Source organism: Perognathus longimembris, chromosome 6, assembly GCF_023159225.1.
Source record: "Perognathus longimembris pacificus isolate PPM17 chromosome 6, ASM2315922v1, whole genome shotgun sequence".
Taxonomy (NCBI): Eukaryota; Metazoa; Chordata; class Mammalia; order Rodentia; family Heteromyidae; genus Perognathus; species Perognathus longimembris.
The window spans coordinates 7,156,802-7,176,682 of NC_063166.1; the positions used below are offsets into that span (position 1 = coordinate 7,156,802).

At 56.5% G+C, this 19,881-nt stretch overlaps 2 protein-coding genes across 3 annotated transcripts; both read left to right on the forward strand.

Moving 5' to 3' along the window:
• The first annotated feature begins 54 nt into the window (after window positions 1–54).
• Window positions 55–5,086, forward strand: Mrpl2 (mitochondrial ribosomal protein L2). Its single transcript, XM_048347742.1, has 7 exons — window positions 55–239; window positions 1,587–1,755; window positions 3,188–3,329; window positions 3,439–3,554; window positions 3,628–3,738; window positions 4,481–4,554; window positions 4,837–5,086. The coding sequence occupies exons 1-7, from the start codon at window positions 144–146 to the stop codon at window positions 5,047–5,049; spliced, it is 921 nt and encodes a 306-aa protein (XP_048203699.1). The 5' UTR covers window positions 55–143; the 3' UTR covers window positions 5,050–5,086.
• Window positions 5,087–5,417: 331 nt separating this feature from the next.
• Window positions 5,418–19,423, forward strand: Cul7 (cullin 7). Of its 2 annotated transcripts, none has more exons than XM_048347743.1 (24): window positions 5,418–5,565; window positions 6,363–7,040; window positions 7,383–7,534; window positions 7,648–8,148; window positions 8,834–8,972; window positions 9,067–9,263; window positions 9,486–9,717; window positions 10,925–11,162; window positions 11,256–11,361; window positions 12,194–12,421; window positions 12,609–12,699; window positions 13,421–13,589; window positions 13,727–13,832; window positions 13,992–14,087; window positions 14,601–14,776; window positions 15,034–15,167; window positions 15,372–15,554; window positions 15,937–16,043; window positions 16,132–16,314; window positions 17,266–17,426; window positions 17,583–17,799; window positions 17,890–18,196; window positions 19,044–19,190; window positions 19,306–19,423. In XM_048347743.1, the coding sequence occupies exons 2-23, from the start codon at window positions 6,371–6,373 to the stop codon at window positions 19,181–19,183; spliced, it is 4,533 nt and encodes a 1,510-aa protein (XP_048203700.1). In that variant the 5' UTR covers window positions 5,418–5,565; window positions 6,363–6,370; the 3' UTR covers window positions 19,184–19,190; window positions 19,306–19,423. The 2 variants fall into 2 exon arrangements, with proteins under 2 accessions (XP_048203700.1, XP_048203701.1); XM_048347744.1 differs by having other exon boundaries at window positions 6,363–6,944.
• Window positions 19,424–19,881: the final 458 nt, after the last annotated feature.

A 19,881-nucleotide genomic window follows, 5' to 3' on the forward strand; every position in this document is an offset into this window, starting at 1 on the left:
GCTAGGGAAGGAAGGGGGCGGCCTCCTTCTACGGCTTTGGACCGCGACGGCGACCGGAGCGATGACGTCCTCTCGGAGCGCCAGGCCGCCCGGGGAAAGGGAAAGGAGAAGGCGCGCCGAAGCGCGAGCAGCCGGTACACCCCATGGCCCTGCGGGCTCTGACCCGCGCCCTGGGCTCTCTGAGCCTGGCGCCCTCCGCTCCTTCCGCCCCCGTCCCGAATGTGCTCCCTGCAGCCCAGGTAATCCGCCTTTCCCAGAAAGGAGCCTGATTCCTGAAGCGAGGGCGGTCAGGGGTGGGGAGTGGAGCAAGCCAGCAGTCCGTCCCTCCTGGTGTAGATCTCTGGCCGGGCGAGAGTCCTCGCACGAGATATTGGTGTACAAATGCATTTGCAGACCACAAGGTGTTCAAGTGGCAGTATCAGCATTGTCCGCGATTACGATTGCAATGCAAGGTATTATTAATAGGCGTTTCAAATGAGCTCCTTTCAAACACTAGTAGGTGGTTATATCCGTTTCACAGGTGAATAAACTGACTGGTAATCTAATGTCAGTTTGGCTTCAGAACCTGTGGGTGTATGTGTGCGTGTGTATGCTGGGGATTCAACTCAGGGCCTGCGTCATGAACCACTAAGCTAGAGCGTCTTCCCCAGAGCCCATGCTTCTTAGCCATTATGACCCCTACAAGTATGAGTTACTCCTGAAATTAGAGAATGCAGGCAGGGCCAGATGCCAGGAGGTAAAGATCTCAGGAGAAGATATCCTCAGGTCCAATGTGTGCAACTGTTGAGTCACCGCAAACTCAGTCTTGCTTCTTTAGATTTCTCAAGCTGAGGATGGCAGTTTGGCAGGCCAACCTACTCTATGAAATCCTGGCAATACAAAGAGCAAGACAAAAATCACACCCCTCCATTCCTGTATGGGAAACTCCTGGAACCATACTGTAGAGGGCAAAAGGCGTTAGTGCTAATCGTGATATGTGGATGTGTGGAAGTTACCAACTCTGGAAATGGGAATTATTAGGGAAAGAGATGCCTTTTGGAGAAGGAGAGCATAAGTCACATTTGGGGGATGACCAAGGGGAGACATTGCAAACATGCCTCAAAGGTGAGAGGATCGAATCAAGAGAGGTAATCAACACGCATACACCTGGATAAACATTCAACACTTGTATTTATTTGGGCAAGCTGGGAAGGGTGGAGGTTTTGGGCAGCTGGTCCAGAACACTTCCAGAAGAAGGTAGATTACAAGCTAACGGTGGTCTGTGCCCTCTTTTGGTTCTCTGATGCTTCCCTTTCAGTTAGCTTTCAAGTGAGAGAGTTTTTGTTTGTTTGGGTTTTTTTTTTTTTATTTTATTTTGGTACTGGTACTTGAATTCAGGGCCTGGCACTATCCTTTAGCTTTTTCACTCCACCACTTGAACCACACCTCTATTTCTGGATTTTTGCTGATTAATTGGAAATAAAAGTCTTATTGACTTAACTCCCTGGGCTGGCTTTGAACCAAGATCCTACGATCTCAGCCTCCTGAAGAGTTAGGATTATAAGCCTGAGTCCCTGGCAGCCTGAGAGATTTCTTTTTATTCTTAGGTGATGAGTAATGCCTTCCTCCAACTGCCATCTGCCTCGATGTTGCTCCCTTGCCGTCCAGTGCTTACTTCTGCAAGGCTTAGTGCCAAGTTTGTGTCCTGGAAGAGTCGTACTACTTACACCACTAAACCAGTGAAGATGAGGAAGTCTGGAGGTCGAGACCACACAGGTGAGAGAAAGAGCCCCAGGTCTTAAGTAGTAAAGGAAAAGAACATGCTAGGACCATAGATGTGGATAATAACATACTTTGAAAAGTGACAGGCATATAATTAAAAAACATATTAAGGAATTCTTTGTGTGTGTTTAGGACACCATTAAAACTAGAGTGAAATAAAAAGTAACACACAACCTTCATACCTGTCCAAAAATCTATAACTGTTGAAATTACTTGAGTATAATTTAGGCTCTTTGAAAACTTACTGAATTCAGCAATTTGAAAAGAATTTACCAGGGCTGGGAATATGGCCTAGTGTCAAGAGTGCTTGCCTCCCATACATGAAGCCCTAGGTTCGATTCCTCAGCACCACATATATAGAAAATGGCCAGAGGTGGCGCTGTGGCTCAAGTGGTAGAGTGCTAGCCTTGAGCAAAAAGAAGCCAGGGACAGTGCTCAGGCCCTGAGTCCAAGCCCCAGGACCGGCAAAAAAAAAAAAAAGAATTTACTGATTTTTTTCTTGTGATTCTGAACATTAGATTTCGGCCCTTGCTACAAAGACAATTCCTCTGCACAACATCGGAGACCTTGTGTTTTGTTTTGTGTGCTGGCCCCAGGGCCTTGCAATCTCACTCTGCTTTTCCTTCGCAGCTGGCACTCTACCGCTTAGGCCATACTTTCAGTTCAGCTTTTTTGGACAGCTAATTACATATAGAATCAACTGGACTTTTCTGCCCAGGCTTGCTTCAAATCTCAATTCTCAGATCTCAGCTTCCTGAGCAGCTAGAATTGCAGGTGTAAGCCACTGGCACCTGGTATTTGTTTATTTATTTATTTATTTATTTATTTTGAGTCAGAGTCTTACTGTGGAACCCAAGCTGGCCTCAAAACTCATAATCCTCCCATCTCCACCTCCTGAGTGCTGGAAGGGTTCTGTTTTTTTTTTTTTTTTTTAATCAAGATCCATATATGTGTTGCCCCACCATCTTTCCCAATCATGATTTTTTTTTTATTTTTGGTCGGTTGTGGGGCTTGAACTCTGGGCCTGGGCACTGTCCCTGAGCTCTTCAGCTCAAGACTAGTGCTCTATCACTTGAGTCACCATGCCACTTCTGATTTTCTGGTGGTTAATTGGAGATATGAGGCTCACAGAGTTTCCTGCCTGTGCTGGCTTTGAACCGCAACCCTCAGATCTCAGCCTCATGAGTAGCTAGGATTACAGGTGTGAGCTACCAATGCCCAGCTTATGAAATTTTTTTTTTCATTTTCTTTTTCTTCCCCACTACTGGGGATCAGACCCCAAGCCTCAGCACGGAGACATACCCAGCCCTTTATCATTTTCTCTATGTGCCATAATGTTGGGAAACACTACTCCCTGAACAAGTCTCTTCCCAGTGCTGGGAATTTGAATGGTCTGACCTGAACCTTGTCTCTGTCTTGATTGTAGGCCGCATCCGAGTACATGGTATTGGTGGAGGCCACAAGCAGTGTTATCGCATGATTGACTTTCTGCGTTTCCGGCCACAGAAGGAGACCAAGCCAGAACCCTTTGAGGAGAAGGTTATTGTAGTCCGCTATGATCCCTGTAGGCAAGTTTTGAACCGGGGATGATGATGGTGTGGTATGAGATTGCTTGTGTAAATTCCCAAACAAGGTACTTTCTTGAGGGTCTACTTCCTTATCCACCATCCTGAACAGGTCAGCAGACATAGCTCTGGTTGCTGGGGGTAGCCGGAAACGCTGGATCATTGCCACAGAAAACATGAAGGTGGGGGATACAATCCTGAATTCAAACCACATAGGCCGAATGGCAGGTAAGAGATGGTTACCAGATGCGTGGGCTGGGGGGTTCAGAGGTTCTAGTGCTGATGAAATTCTGTCTTTCAGTTGCTGCTCAGGAAGGCGATGCACATCCTCTGGGGGCTCTGCCCGTGGGTACTCTCATCAACAATGTGGAAAGTGAGCCAGGCCGAGGGGCGCAGTATATCCGAGCTGCAGGTATGGGAAAAGGGTCTACTACCCAGGTCCCATCATCTGGAACACTAAGGAGTACTGAAGTCACAACTCTTTGGACCCATAGGTCTACATCTAGTCCACTAGTAGAGTAAAAAAGGGTAAAACAGGAATATGGGCCAGGGGACAGTGGCTCATATGTATAACCCTAGCCACTCGGGAGGCTGAGTCTTGGAGGATCAAGGTTCCAAGCCAGTCTGGGCAGAAAAACTCTAGAGACTCCAAAATAACTTGAAAAAAGCTAAACTGGAGATATGCATAGCTCAAGTGGCAGAGCAAACTAAGCAAATGCAAAACCCTGTGTTCAAACCTTAGAACTGCTGGGCACTGGTGGCTCACACCTGTAATCCCTACTCAGTAGGTTGAGATCATAGTTTGAAGCCAGCTCAGGCAAGAAAGTCTGTGAGACTCTCTTCTCCAACTAACCACCAAAAAGCTGGAAGTGGAGCTGTAGCTCAAGTGGTAGAGTGCTAGCCTTGAGCACAAAAGCTCAGGGATGTCACTCAGGCCCAGAGTTAAAGCCCCAGAACTGGCACAAAGAACAAAATACCCCATCAGTACTGGGGTCAAAAAAGGAGTAAGTACAAGGATGAATAATGCCGGGGGGTTTGACCTAAGGTATTGTATACACAGCCTTCTCAGTGGTGTCTGCTCCTAAGGGGCAGAGCAAGGACAGTGGGGTGTGCCCCCCTGTGGAGCGTGGCAAAGCTGCTTCTCCCTTCCCCAGGGACTTGTGGTGTGCTGCTCCGGAAGGTGAATGGGACAGCCATTATCCAGCTGCCCTCCAAGAGGCAGATGCAGGTATGAGAATCTTGGAATGTAGCTTGGAGGGGGAGAGGGGGGTCCTGCTGCACTTGTCCTGTGTCACCGGTGACCAAGCTGCTTAAAGCAGAAACACCTCTTTTCGACCCAGTTTCTACCAAGGAACCCCACGCTTGGGTTCAATATCAGTACATCCGGCTCTCCCTCTCCTCTCCCTCGGCTCACTGAGGATGAGAAGGCTCCCAGCGTTGTATTGTCAACATAGGAACCCCTTCTCCCTGCCCCGCCCCCCAGTGCATCCTCGTCCCCTTTCTCCTTTAGGTGCTCGATACGTGCATAGCAACGGTAGGCCGCGTATCCAACGTGGATCATGACAAGCGCGTGATTGGCAAAGCGGGTCGGAACCGCTGGCTGGGCAAGCGGCCTAACAGCGGGCTGTGGCACCGGAAGGGCGGCTGGGCGGGCCGAAAGATTCGGCCGCTGCCCCCCATGAAGAGTTACGTGAAACTGCCCTCTGCTGCAGCCCAGGGCTAGTGCCCGCGGACTCTTAATAAAGTGCGCCCATCCGCGCCCGTTACTGGCTCTGCCTGTTCTGTGGAGCGGGCAGACAGACTCGGCCGAAGCAGACGCGCGCCCGGGGAAGGGGGGCGCCGAGCCGGCCTGGCTCCGGGAAAACCCAGGCACTTCCGGAGGCAGGGGCGGGAGGAAGGGGAAGAGGAAGGGGCGGCCCCGCGCCGGCCCCGCCGCCGTGGCACTCGCGGCCCCGCCCCGCATGCGCGCGGGCGCCTGGGGGGGGGGGCGGGCACCGGGGCCAGACCCCGCCCCGCCCGCCGCGCTGGGGCACCCGGGGACGCTGGGGCGCTCGGGCCGGGGCCCGGGCCACGCCCCCGCCCGCCCCGCGAGGCCCGCCCCCGCCCGCCCCGGCCTCGACCCTCGGGGGCCCTGGCGGGGCCCGAGCCTGCGCCCGCTCGCCGCCATCGCCCGAGTCGCAGCGCGGCCCTCGCTGTGCGGAGGACAGGCCCCGCGCCCGGACCCCGGCCGACTTCTGAGGTGGCCAGAGCCCCGCCGCGGCCCCCTGCCCCTACCCCGCGCTCCCGGGCCTCGCATCCCCTTTCCCGCCGCGCCCGCCTCGGGGTTCTCCCTCGTCGGGCCTAGCCCCCCACCCCCATCCTAGCCCGCGGCGCCCGCCCAGGGCTTCCCGGGCTCCCCCGGCCGCGCGCCCTGCACCCACTGGGTCTCCTGTGCACCCTCTCCCCGGCCTTGCGGAGTCACCCCGCGCCCCCCAGCTCCAGCGGCTCCCCACCCCCTCCTCCCGCTCCGACGCGCCTGGCATTCCCACTCCACCATGAGTTCTCTGGCTCGCTTGTCCTGCCACTCGGAAGCCCCAGGACTTCAGTTTTGAGACAGAGCACCCTTCCCCACACACTGGATCTTCCTCCCCAACCCCGAAACATCGCCTCGGCCTTCCCTTCCCTTCCCTTCGCACACATCTCTGCCCAGAGCTGCTGCCCCTGCTGCGCGCCTCGAGGCTTTGAGAGTCACCTCCCAACAGCCAAGGCTAACTACCTGGGCCCCCTAGCGCTCCAGATCAACCCATTCCGAGCTGCAGACCTTGGAGACCCTCCTTTTGGCCCCCAAATTTTAATATGAGAACAACCACTATGAAGTTCCTCTGCCTGGCCCTGTTAGTAGTAGTTGTAGTAGTATGTGACTTGGGGCCCAGCTTCTCCCCACCCAGCTCAACAGCTGTTGCCACATTTGCTTCCCCAACTCCTGGGTCTCCTTGATTTCCCGACCTCCTCTCTCACTCTAGCTTGCCTATTCTCTTACCCTTGTTGTTGCCCCAGGTGCCAGGATGGTAGGGGAACTCCGCTACAGGGAATTCAGGGTGCCCCTGGGGCCCGGCTTGCATGCCTATCCTGATGAGCTGATCCGACAGCGGGTGGGCCATGATGGACACCCGGAATACCAGATCCGCTGGCTCATCCTCAGGCGTGGAGACGATGGGGACCCCAGTCAGGTGGACTGCAAGGCCGAGCACATCCTGCTGTGGATGTCTGATGACGAGATCTATGCCAACTGCCACAAGATGCTAGGTGAAGATGGCCAGGTCATCGGGCCTTCCCAGGACAACGCAGCAGAGGCCGGGGCCCTGGACAAAGCTGTGCTGGGGGAGATGGAAACAGACGTGAAGTCCCTGATTCAGAGGGCCCTGCGGCAGCTGGAGGAGTATGTAGGCACCATGCCTCCGGCTCCTCTGCTTCACACTGTCCATGTGCTCAGCGCCTATGCCAGCATCGAGCCCCTCACCTGGGTCTTCAAAGACCCGAGGGTCTTGGACTTGCTCATGCACATGCTGAGCAGTCCGGATTACCAGGTTCGCTGGAGCGCAGGCCGGATGATACAAGCCCTGTCCTCCCATGATGCCGGTGAGGGCCCGCTTGGGGAGGAAGGGAGAGCCAGAGAGGGGCTGGGTCAGCTCAGGGACACACAGGACACGGTGGCGGGAGCCTCTGACCTCATCAGTACGTAAATGATTCTATTGCCTTTCTTGTAGAGTGTGTAAGAGGTGGGCGGGGGGTTACGAGGTGGGAGCCTGTCTGCAGAAAGGACAGTCGGGATCTTCAAGAACCTTCTATTAACGAGCTGGCTTTCTGTGCAAAGGAAGTGTAGAGTTTATTGCAGATTGTGTGTGTGCGCGTATGCATGTGTGTGTATGAATAAGTTAGTAAATTTTGGCTTTTGAAGCAGATCAACAAATATGTTATTCCCACTGAGTGATGGTGAAAGAATGGCACAGAGTCTAGGAGAGATGTCTTGAAAGAACGAGGGCAGAGAGCAGGGACTGACTGGGGTGTGGGTTACAGGGACCCGGACCCAGATCCTTCTGTCCCTGAGTCAGCAAGAGGCCATTGAGAAACACCTGGATTTTGACAGCCGCTGTGCCCTGCTCGCCCTGTTTGCACAGGCCACTCTCTCCGAGCATCCCATGTCTTTCGAGGGCGTCCAGCTGCCACAGGTATCGTGTGTGGGAATGGGGTAGGGGAACTGACCCAGAGCTAAGGGCCGGGCTTTACACCCACCAGAGCAGTAAGGAAAGGGGCTGACGCTGAGATGCCTTGACTTCCACAGCTCCCGGGAAGGCTGCTCTTCTCCCTGGTGAAACACTTCTTGTATGTCACCTCCCTCCTGGATCAGCTGAATGGCAATACCGGGGAGCCAGGAGCCCAGAACAACTCTGCTCCCGAAGAACTGAGTGCGGAGAGGGGTCGACTGGAGCTGGACTTCAGCATGGCCATGGGCACCCTGATCTCAGAGCTGGTCCAGGCCATGCGCTGGGACTGGGCCTCCAGCCGAGCAGGAAGCCCAACAAAGGCCCCCTATTCCATCTTCCAGCCTCGGGCGGAAGGTGCCAGCCCAGGGGCCCCACCCTCCCAGGCCCAGCGCTACTTCAGGCGGTCTAGGCGGTTTCGTCCTCCCACCGAGTTTGCAAGCAGCAATACCTACGCTTTGTATGTGCGCGACACGCTGCAGCCGGGGATGAGAGTGCGGATGCTGGAGAACTTTGAGGAAATCAGTGCTGGAGACGAGGGTGAATTCCGGCAGAGCAACAATGGCGTGCCCCCAGTGCAGGTGAGGGAACAGCGCTGGGGCTTTGGGGAGGCGTCGCCCGAGCCTTCTATACAGTGGGAACCTGGGGGTCACCCCAGGGGCAAATTCCCAGCAAGGTCACCATTTGGAAAGTGCAGAATATCAGGGTGTAGGAGGCTCAGACCCAGGAAGAAAGTAGTATAGTTAAGAGTCCCACAAAGGCTGGGTGCTGGAGGCTCACGCCTGTAATTCTAGCTACTCAGAAGGCTGAGATAGGAGGATTATGGTTCAAAGCCAGCCCAGGCAGAAAAGACCCCGTGAGACTCTTATTTCCAACAAACTGCTCAAAAACTGGAAGTGTCGCTGTGGCTCAAAGTTGGTAGAGCGCTAGTCTTGAGCAAAGGAGCTCAGGGACAGTGCCAGGTTCAACACCACCCCCCCCCAACCAACCAACTAACAGCAAAAGAAGTGTCCTGCGAGGTCAGGATTGGGGCCTTGGGTGCTTGAGGCCAGATGGAAGCGTGGGCCCTGGAGGGTAGGCTGTAAGGAGAGGCAGAGCCCAGCACATCCCGGAGGAGCCAGGGATCCTTTGAGCGTGGGTACGTGTTTTCCATAGGCTTTTTGGACGTCTTTCAAACCTGCCCAGGGAGGTCACCCCACGGGCTGTCCTTGGCACGGGGGCATAGCCAGTCTTCCCCTTCCCTCCCGTGTTCCCCCTGTCCTTTAGGTGTTCTGGGAGTCGACGGGCCGCACCTACTGGGTGCACTGGCACATGCTGGAAATCCTGGGCTTTGAGGAGGACGTGGAGCAGAGGATCGAGTCTGACGAGTACCACGGGGCGGTGGTCAGCGGAGCTCTGGGTGGAGGTGATTGCCGGGAGGAAGCGGGGGGCCGCCGGGATGGGGAGGGGCAGTCATCCCGCCAGGTGGGCAGCGACAGGCCTGGCGATGCTTTCTACAGCCCTGCCTTCCTGGCACTGGAAGCCCATGCTGGAGCTCTACGCGGTGCCCTATGTGCAGCCTGAGGAAGAGGACGCGGAGGAGAGCGAACACCTGACCCAGGCCGAGTGGTGGGAGCTCCTCTTTTTCATCCGGAAGCTGGAGAGCTCTGGGCGCCAGGAGGTTGTCCAGCTCCTGCAGGACAACATGGACGGGGAGGTAGACTCCCAAGCCCCGGGCACCACCAGGGCTGGGTTACCACGGGCACTTGCAAGGCGCTGATGAGACTCTGAGGGCGGAGCTGCTGAAGAGGGGTCTAGCATGTTCAGAGGTGCAAGTGTCAGTGTGGGAGGGGCCAGCCATGAGCGGTTCGGAGTGGAGGATGGGCATGAAGAGAGGTTTCCCCCAATCCTACCTGTGACCAGGCCTTCTTCCTGATAGCACGTCCTGAATGAAGAGATCCTGCCTGAACTGGCTGTGCCCATTGAGTTGGCTCAGGAGCTGCTGGTAGCTCTGCCACGGCGGCTTGACGACAGTGCCCTCAGGGACCTGTTCAACTGCCGGATATACAGGAGGTATGGGCCTGAGGCCCTGGCAAGGCCACCTGCCTACCCAACCCTCCTGGGAGCCCAAGCCCCGCCTCCGAAATCTGAAGACACTGACAAAGTGGAAGGTAGGTGCTGAGCAGGCCTGCCTCTCTGCAGGTGTTTAAGAAGCAGGGGAAACCCTGCTGACCAGGAGAGATGATGCTTTAGCAAAGATCCAGCACTTGGAGTGTAAAGGAGGAAAGCTGTGTGTTTGTAGTTCCAGCTACTTGGGAGACTGAATGAAGTAGGAGACTACTTGAGCCCAGGAATTCTAGACCAGCCTGGGCAACATAGTGAGGCTCGGGTCAAAATAAAATGAAAGAATAATGGGTATAGGGGCTAGGAATGTGGCCTAGGGGTAGAGTGCTTGCCCTCATACACATGAGGTCTTGAGTTCGATTCCTCAGCACCACATATATAGAAAAAGCCAGAAGTGGCGCTGTGGCTCAAGTGGTAGACTGCTAGCCTTGAGCAAAAAGAAGCCAGGGACAGTGCTCAGGCCCTGAGTTCAAGCCCCAGGACTAGCAAAAAAAAAAATAATAATAATAATGGGTATAAAAGTCAGAACATTCCGATAGATTTTTGTTTTATGTGGTGGTCCTGGGGCTTGAACTCAGGCCTAGGCATTGTCCCTGAGCTTTTTGCTTAAGGCTAGTACTCTGCCACTTTGAACCTCAGTGCTGCTTCCAATTTCCTAGTGGTTAACTGGAGATAAGAGCCTTACAGAGTTTCTTCCTTGGCCAGGTTTGAACTTTGATCCTCAGAGCTCAGCCTCCTGAGTACCTAGGATTACAGGCATGAGCCCTCAGTACCCTGCCCAGCAGAAATTTGTGTGCTGGTACTGAGGCTTGAACTCAGGGCCTCATGCTCTTGCTTACAATTTTTGCTCAAAGCTGGCCCTCGACCCAGCCATGCCTCTACTTCCAACTTTTTGCTGCTCAAACTAGAGATAAGTGTCTTAAGGACTTTTCTGCCTGGTTTTGAACCTTAATCCTCAGATCTTTACCTCCTGAGTAGCTAGGATTACAGGTATGAGCCACCAGTGCTCAGCCTCCAAAAGAGGTTTTTTTGTTGTTGTTGATGTTTTTGGAAAATTTATGCTAGCATCCAAAGAAAAAAAATTAAAATTCCTTTTTGCACAACACCTTGTCAAAAAATTTGTGTTCAACTAATAAACAAATAAATAAAATTAAAATTATTTTTAGGAGAAATTAGAAAAAAGTATCAGTTTATCCTTTTTGAACCTTGGCATCACTACTAATGGCTAATCTTTCAATGCCCGTCTTCCTGTAGAGAAAGAAGCCCCTGGGAGGCCCAGCCCTGCCCTGCAGCCTCTGGTGGAGAGTCTGGGTCCCGCTGGGAATGTCCTGGTGGCTCTGGAGCGGGCCCTCAGCGCCGAGGGCTGCCGGGAGAGCGAGGTCAAGCCGTGCTTGCTGCAGCTCCAGCGGCAGCCCCAGCCTTTCCTCGCCCTCATGCAGAGCCTGGACACTCCCGCCAGCACCCACAAGCCCCTGCACCTGGCCGCGCTGAGGTACGGGCACCGGCCCCGGGGAGGGCTAAGGCCCGGGCCCAGAGGACCCCGGGCCGGCTGCACAGCTCCCCTTTCCCCCCTCTCGCCCTCCAGAATCCTAACGCAGCTGGTGGACTTCCCCGAGGCGCTGCTCCTTCCGTGGCACGAAGCCATGGAGGCCTGCATGGTCTGCCTGCGGTCCCCCAACACTGACCGAGAGGTACCCTGGCCCTGTTTCAGGGAGATCCTGGGAGGGGGGGAGACACAAGGCCCGCCTCCCATGAGGCGCAGCTCGTGAGCGTGGCTTAGAGGGCTCGACAGAGCCTCTGGGCTCTTGGTTGAAGGGTTTGCTTTTAAATCAAAATTTTATCTTTTTAAATAGGTAATACATGGTTCACAAATCGAAACACTCTTAACAAGGTATCCATGGGGAATTTGTACTCCACCTGATTTCTGGTTTCTCAATAACCTCCACCTTTTAGTAGTTACCACTGTATTAGTAGTTATTGTGTCTTATGTTTTCTTGTGCAACTATGAATTAGAGCCCCAGGGCTTTTTTTTTGCCTTTTGGAGGATGGGGAATGAAGTGGGGGAGGGGGAGAGGGGAGGGGACCATCACGGGCCAGAATCCCCTGTGAGCGGGACAGAAGGGCCTGGGCACAGGTGACTCTCCAGGAGGCCAGTGGGCCTCCACACCTTTGGTCGGTAGTTTGGGGTCCACCCAAAAATCCGGTCCCTCTGAGTCCCCTCGGAACACCCTTGGGACAGGTCAGCCCGAACGGGACGACTCACGTGATTCTTTGCGCGTCTTCTCAATATATCCAGTAGCCAAGAATCCCGCAGTGGCAGAGGGTCCCTTGGTTCTTCCCTTGGGGCTTTCTAACCGCACCTGGCTCTCGTGTGTGCCCACCCCCGACCTTTTGCTTCCTCACTGTCTTGCTCACTGCAGCACCCTAGCACTCAGCCCACCGTCGTCGGTATGTACTACTCTCCCTGTCCTTTAGCCCATGCCCGCCCCTTAGTCACTACCCCCCCCCCCACGCCCTTCCCAGGTGCTTCAGGAACTGATCCTCTTCCTCCACCACCTGACCTCCGTGAGCAGGGACTACGCGGTGGTGCTGAACCAGCTCGGGGCCCGAGATGCCATCTCCAAGGCCCTGGAAAAGCACCTGGGGAAGCTGGAGATGGCTCAGGAGCTCCGGGACATGGTGTTCAAGTGTGAGAAGCATGCCCACCTCTACCGGAAGCTCACCACCAACATCCTGGGTGGCTGCATCCAGGTCAGGGGGGGAGGGCAATGGCAAGGAAGCACTCGGGCCGGAACAGTGGTGGGGGAGGGGTGTGTCCACTGACTCCGGGGAGCCTGGGGACAGTCCCGCCCCCTCCGCCTCCCCCTGCTGCTGGGCCTTTCCTCCGTCTCCATGTTCCTCTCTCAGCCCCGTACTTCCTCGGATGTTGCCACTGCAGACGGTGCTGGGGCAGATCCAAGACCACAGACGAACCCACCGGCCCATCAAGATCCCTCTTTTTGATGTGTTCCTCAGATACCTATGCCAAGGTTCGACCTGCCCAGCCGCCCAGCACCCCACACCTGCGCCATCTCCTTTTTACTGGCTTTTTTTTTTTTGTGTGTGTGTGTGTGTGTGTATCAGTATTGGGGCTTTTGGGTGATGAATCATGGAAGTCTTGGGAGTCTCACACCTGTAACCCAAGTTACTCAGGAGGTTGAGATCTGAGGATAGCAGTTCAAAACCAGCCTAGACAGGAAAGTCAAAGAGACTTTTTTTTTTTTTTTGGCCAGTCCTGGGGCTTGGACTCAGGGCCTGAGTGCTGTCCCTGGCTTCTTTTTGCTCAAAGCTAGCACTCTGCCACTTAAGCCACAGCGCCCCTTCTGGCCGTTTTCTGTATATGTGGTGCTGGAGAATCAAACCCAGGGCCTCATGTATACAAGGCAAGTACTCTTGCCACTAGGCCATATCCCCAGCCCCCCAAGAGACTCTTATCTCCAGTTAACCACCAGAAAGTTGAAAGTGGAGGTGTGGCTCAAGTGGTAGAGCACCAGCCTTGAGTGAAAAATCTAAGGGACACCCGCAAGGTCTTGAGTTCAAGCACCAGTACCATCTCACACACCCACAAATAGTCTGTTGGACTTATCAGCCCGGATTGGCTTCCAACCAAGATCCTCACATCTCTGCCTCCTGAGTAGAATTAAAGGTTGAGCCTCTGGTGCCGTTTCCTTTATACCCTTACGACCTCTGCTCCTTCCTGCTCACCTCTAGGCTCCAATATGGAGTTGAAAGACAAGTGCTGGGAGAAAGTGGAGGTGTCTTCCAACCCGCACCGTGCCTGCAAGCTGACAGACCGCAACCCCAGGACTTACTGGGAGTCCAAGGGCGGCGCGGGGTCTCACCACATCACCTTGCACATGCGCCGCGGCGTCCCAGTCAGGTAAACCGCTTCCGTGCCTGCGCTCGTGACTTCCCTGTGCAGCGTCACCCCTCCGTCTTTGGCCCGAGTCCCCTGGGCTCTGTCTGCGTGGATATGACAGGTGCCAGCTCCCGTGGCTTCTCCTCCCCCACTCGCAGGAAGCTGACTCTGCTGGTGGCCCGTGAGGACGCGAGCTACATGCCAGCCCGGGTGGTGGTGTATGGCGGGGACAGCGCCAGCACGCTCCACACGGAGCTCAACTCGGTAAGGAGCCCACCCCCCTCAGGACCGCCTCCCACGGGTGGGACAGCCTGAGCGGCCGAAGGAGGGGCCCCTCGTCAGGAGCCTTACGTCCTAGGAGTGGAGGAGGGAGGACCTCGGGGGCTGAGGCTGACCCTCCCGTCCTCTTCCGTCCCTTCCCAGGTGAACGTGCTGCCCGGTGCCAGCCGCGTGGTCCTCCTGGAGAACCTCGCTCGCTTCTGGCCCGTCATCCAGATCCGCATAAAGCGCTGCCAGCAGGTGGGGCCGGAGGGGGCGCTTTGGCTGCTGGGTATGGGGCCTCCATTTTCTTGTGCCTCGGTCCTCGGTGTTGAACTCGGGGCCCGGGTACTGTCCCTGAGCTTTCGTCCCCAAGGCTAGCATCCTACCACTTCTTGCTTTTTGGTGATTAGAGGTAAAGAGTCTCATAGACTTTCCTGTCCGGGCTGGCTTCAAACCCATAATCCTCCTGACTAGGATTATAAGCATGAGCCACCAGCGCCCAGCGCGGCGCGCGTGTGTGTGTGTGTGTGTGTGTGTGTGTGTGTGTGTGATTTTTGTGTTTTTTTTGCTGTGGATCACCCCCCCCCCCCCGGGCCTCATGCGGTCTAGGCTGGCGCTCTGTCACTAAGCCTTGTCTCAGCTCTGAGCCCCGACCCTGTTACGTATCTTGTCTTAGGCAGCTCCAGGGATGAAGCTCAAAAGCAGAGGCGGCCCCAGCCCATCCTGCGGAGGGTGTGGGCAACTGAAAACAGGCCTGTGTGTGTGCTACAGGGCGGCATCGACACGCGCATTCGGGGTTTGGAGGTCCTGGGCCCTAAGTCCACTTTCTGGCCGGTGTTCCGGGAGCAGCTGTGCCGCCACACGCGCCTCTTCTACATGGTGCGCTCGCAGGCCTGGAGCCAGGACATAGCCGAGGACCGCAGGAGCCTCCTGCACCTGAGCACCAGGTGGGTGGGACCCGCGTGCCAGGCTGCGTGGAAGGCTGTTACCCCAGGTGGCCGGGGCAGGAAGTGCGACGGCGGGGCTTTGACGGGCTCCGGGGTGGGGAGGATGAACCTCCCCACAAGCTGGGAGTGAGGTAAAGCAGCCCGCCCAGGGCTCTTCCGACACGCTGGGTACGGGTGCGGGGATCGGCGAGGCGGGCACTGAGCACCTCAACCCGTGAGTCTGGACACCTTGCTCCTCCTCCGTTCTTTTGGCTCAGACTCAATGGGGCTCTGCGCCAGGAGCAGAACTTTGCCGATCTCTTCCTCCCTGACGAAGAAGCCGCGCAAGCACTGGGCAAGACCTGCTGGGAGGCCCTGGTCAGCCCCCTGGTGCAGAACGTCACCTCTCCTGGTAACCACCGCCACCTGGCCCCGCTACTGGGCTTCTCCAGAAACATCCGAACCCTGCTCCTGGCCCTGGGCTCGCCCCAGTTCCCCTCTCTCCTCAGCGCAGGGCTCCCCCCATGCCACTAAGTCTAGCTCTTCTCTGAAAGAGACGAATCAACCCCTTCACTCGTCTCAGGTCCCCCCCCGGCTTGTTTTCCTCACCCTGCAGATGAGGATGGCGTCAGCCCGCTGGGCTGGCTCCTCGACCAGTACGTGGAGTGTCGGGAGACCGCCCACAACCCGCAGAGCCGCGCGGCCGCCTTCTCCGCCAAGGTGCGCCGCCTCACCCACCTGCTGGTGCACGTGGAGCCCTGCGAGACGGCGCCCCCCGTGGCGGCCACGCCGCGGCCCAGTAAGTGCGGGCGGGTCCTCGCCTTCTCCCTGGGCTCGCGCTCACGCAGGCGTTCCCGCACTTCAGTCCACCTCCTCCTCCCGCGGAGGACGGAGGAGCCCGGGGTCAGGAGGAGCGGACGCACCTTTTGAACTTAGGGCCCGAGCCCTGTCCCTGGCCTGCGGTCGCTCGAAGCTGGCATGTTACCTTCGGAGTCACAGTTCCACTGGGGCTTTGTGATGGTCAGCGGGAGATGAGAGTCTCAGACTTTCCTGCCCTGGCTACTTCCAAACCACAAGCTGAAGAGCTCAGCCTCCTGAGCAGCGGGGGATTGCAGGGACGAGCTGGCACCTGACTTAAGGCCGCCATACTTTCCCTGCCTCTCTTTTCTCTGCCTCCACAGAGGGCAGAAACAGAAGCCACGACTGGAGCTCCTTGGCTACCCGGGGCCTGCCGAGCAGCATCATGAGAAACCTGACCCGCTGTTGGCAGGCTGTGGTGGAGGAGAAGGTGGGGGTGAGCGGGGCGGCTGGGGGCGGCCATGGTGGCTGGAGCGCCTCTTCACGCGCGTGCCCGTCCGCACGCCCGTCCCTTCCAGGTGAACAGCTTCCTCGGCTCCCACTGGCAGGACGATGACTTTGTGCCACGCTACTGCGAGCGCTTTTATAACCTGCAGAAGTCCAGCTCGGAGCTGTTTGGACCGCGAGCGGCCTTTTTGCTGGCTCTGAAGAACGGCTGTGCGGGTGCTTTGCTAAGGCTCCCTTTCCTCAGAGCTGCCCATGTAAGTGCCAGCCCTCAAACCCAGGCCTCGCCCCTGCTTGCCTCTCCCAAATGGCCCATCTCCATTTCCAGTCAGTGACATAGTCATCGTCTAGAAGCACGTTACTGAATATTAGGAAAACATTGTAGCCTGCAGAATACCATCATATGATACCTTTCTACTATATGTTCTGTTACTATGCATGACTTTATCAGTTCCTTCACGAACAACTATCCTGCTCTGGTCTTTTCCCTTTGGTTTATTTGTTTTGTGCCCGTCCTGGGGCTTGAACTCAGGGCCTGGGCACTGTCCCTGAACTTCTTTTTGCTCCAGGTTATTGCTCTGCCACTTGAACCACAATTCTTTTTCAGAGGTTAATTGGAGATAAGCGTTTCACAGATTTTCTTGCCCAGGCTGGCTTTGAACTGTAATCCTCAGAGCTCAGCCTCCTCAGTAGCTAGGAGTACAGGTGTAAGTGACCGGTACCAAGCAATTTTTATGCTTTTATAAAATAGTATACTGCAAGTATTGGTCAGGCTGGGTTACAGCTCAGTGGAGGAGTGTGTGCTTAGCCTGCACTGTCGGCAAACACTAAACCTTTCTTTTGGTACTAGGATTTGAACTCAGGTTTAGTGTTTGCCAAGCAGGTGATTTACCACCAGAACTACGCCCCAGCCTGTGGTCAATCTCTCTTTTTTTGTTGTTGAGGATCCAGTGCAGAGCCTGGGCATGCTAAGTTCACGCTCCACCACTGAGCTGTAACCTGCCTGACCAATGCTTGCAGTATACCTAGTACCAAAGAAAGGACTGACCAGATAGCTACAGCTTTCTCACGGTTCCTGCCGGCTCGTTCGCTTGTAGTGGTTCTAGTTGCCGGTGTTCTTGAGTTTGCAGTCCCCCCGCCTCCGCCTCTGCGATGGCCGGCTCTCGCGAGGCACGCGCCACGTGCCGGCTCACGGCTCTGCTCTCCAGGTGAGCGAGCAGTTTGCTCGGAGCATCGACCAGCGGATCCAAGGCAGCCGGACTGGTGGAGCCCGGGGAATGGAGATGCTGGCACAGTTGCAACGATGCCTGGAAAGCGTCCTCATTTTCTCCGGTCTAGAGATAGCCACCACCTTTGAGCATTATTACCAGTGAGTGTGACCCCAGAGAGTAAGGGGGGCTGGGGGGGGGACACGAGAGAGTCTGGGTTACAGGTAAGGTGCTCTAGGGAGCTCTAGGGTGAGAGGACGGGCTGTGCTGTGCTTGCGCTCACCCTGAGACCTGGCCCTGGGCTCTGCGCGCTGCAGGCACTACATGGCGGACCGGCTCCTGAGCCTGGGCTCCAGCTGGCTGGAGGGGGCCGTGCTGGAGCAGATCGGCCTCTGCTTCCCCAGCCGCCTCCCCCAGCTGATGCTGCAGAGCCTGAGCACCTCGGAGGAGCTGCAGCGCCAGTTCCACCTCTTCCAGCTCCAGCAGCTCGATCAGGAGCTCCTGAAGCTGGAGGATACGGAGAAGAGGAGCCAGGTGGGTACCAGGGAAGCAGGGAAGGGGAGACGCATGTGTAGCGTGGGCCCAGGGTGGCCCTGGGCATTTGGGGACTCTGTGCCTCTCCAGGTGGGCAATGAGGCCAATGGACAGGAACATGGGAGCCAAGAGGAAGAGGATGCTGGGGCGGCGGCAGCCATAGCCATGACACGGAGAGAGGAGGAAGAAGAGGAGGAGGAGGAAGGGGAGGAGGAGGAGGAAGGGCAGGAGGAGGAAGACCTCTACTCTGAAGGGGCCATGCCAGAAGTGTCTGTACTCGTCCTGTCCCCACGCTATTGGCCTGTTGACTCCATCTGCCACACTCTGGACCCCCAAACCTGCCTGCCCTCCTACCTAAGGGGTACTTTGAATCGATACTCCAACTTCTACAACACAAGTGAGTAGCCAGGTGGAGGGGCTAGATGGGGACCTGGGGCTGGGAGTCCAGATGGGTAAAAGCAGGGTATTTAGGGAGCAAGGTTCCCTTAGACGATGAAGGAATAGAGGGGGATATGAGGAGCAGAGGAGGAGCTTGGGATCTGACTGGGGTGGAGGTGTGTCCAGAAGCCAGATCCCAGGAATGGGGGGGGGGGGGGCAGGAAGTAGAGGCAGGAGGCTGCCTGAGTGAGGCTGCTAGAAAGGGTTTGCAATTGCAGTGGCTCTGTGCTTCCAGATTCCCCACGAGGGGCTGATCCCCAAGCCGGGCAGCGATGGGAGACCGGGCAGCTCCCCTCGGGAGCTCCCAGATTAGTGGGAGCTGGCGTTTCCCCTCCCTTTAAAGCTACTGCAGGTGGAGGAGCGCCTCGGTCCTTCCTCACTGCATGGTTTGTCGGCCTAAAGACATGAGCACATGAGTTTGGCACTGGTGATTCATGCCTGGAACCCTAGCTCCTCAAAAGGCTGAGGGCTGAAGTTCCAAACCAGCTTGAACCCAGCTAAAAGCTTGAAGCAGAGCTGTAACTCGTGGCCGAGCACCAGCCTTGAGTGAGAAAGCTCAAGGACAGTGTCCCCCGAAGCCCCCAAATGCTCAAACACGGGCACTGTTTAGAGACACAGATGGGCGCCTGCCTGACCCATGACTGTCAGGTTCACCGGGGAGACGATCTAGAATCCCACATGTAGAGCCACCGTGTCCATACACGCGGGACCATGCATTTTGCTGGGGTCAGAGGGCGCAGCTTGGCCGGTGGCACACAGTCGGTGCTTTCTGTCCCCTGTCCACCCCTCCCCTGCCGCCTCTCCAGGTCGGAGCCACCCCTGCCCCAGAGCGAGGTCCACAGAGGCGTCTGCAGTGGACGTGGCTGGGCCGGGCCGAGTTGCAGTTTGGGGAGCAGACGCTGCACGTGTCCACCGTGCAGATGTGGCTGCTGCTGAGTCTCAATGACCTGAAGGTGGCCGGCCCCTCTCCTCCCCACTCTTACTCGTGTCGTCCCTCACTTGCGAATCTCCTCCAGCTTCTCTCCACCTCTGGGGAGTCCCTGAGAGCTTCTTACTTCTCCTCTTAAGGTGGTATCTGTTGCGAGCCTGTTAGCACTTTCGGGGCTCCCTGCGGACATGCTGAACCAGGCGATCGGGCCCCTCACCTCTTCAAGGGGCCCCCTGGACCTCCAGGAGCAGAAGGATGTGCCAGGAGGTACGCAGTTAGGGCCAGAGGCCCATCTGGCCTACGCCAGCATCAGGCCCCTTGTGAGCCCCCCCCACCGAGCAGCCCGCGTTTCTTTCAGGGGTGCTCAAGATACGAGATGGCGGTGAGGAGCCTAGACCACGGAGGGGCAACGTGTGGCTCGTCCCACCTCAGATGCACCTGAGCGCCGACGGGGAAGAGGGCCGGAACTTGGAGAAGAGACGGAACCTCCTGAACTGCCTTATTGTGCGCATCGTCAAGGCCCACGGGGAGGAGGGCCTGCACGTTGACCGGCTCGTCTGCCTGGTAGGCAGGGGGAGGCACTGGTGTGGGAGGGGGGCAGCCTGCGGTGGGTGGTGGGTGTTTCAGGCACTTGTGGTGCGGCTGTCAGTGGGTGAGAGGTGAAGCCAGGTTTGCCTAACACGTCCCAGCAATGTCTCATGGGAATCCAAGCCAAC

What these genes read in the sequence shown, in the direction of transcription:
- Cul7 (XM_048347743.1), top strand. Translation starts at nt 6,371, where the DNA reads ATGGTAGGGGAACTCCGCTACAGGGAATTCAGGGTGCCCCTGGGGCCC. An exon ending in CAGCGGAGCTCTGGGTGGAG is followed by an intron (nt 8,973 to 9,066) that starts GTGATTGCCGGG and finishes TGCTTTCTACAG; the next exon opens with CCCTGCCTTCCTGGCACTGG. An exon ending in AGGCTGTGGTGGAGGAGAAG is followed by an intron (nt 16,044 to 16,131) that starts GTGGGGGTGAGC and finishes CGTCCCTTCCAG; the next exon opens with GTGAACAGCTTCCTCGGCTC.
- Mrpl2 (XM_048347742.1), top strand. Translation starts at nt 144, where the DNA reads ATGGCCCTGCGGGCTCTGACCCGCGCCCTGGGCTCTCTGAGCCTGGCG. An exon ending in TGGAGGTCGAGACCACACAG is followed by an intron (nt 1,756 to 3,187) that starts GTGAGAGAAAGA and finishes TCTTGATTGTAG; the next exon opens with GCCGCATCCGAGTACATGGT. An exon ending in GCAGTATATCCGAGCTGCAG is followed by an intron (nt 3,739 to 4,480) that starts GTATGGGAAAAG and finishes TCCCTTCCCCAG; the next exon opens with GGACTTGTGGTGTGCTGCTC.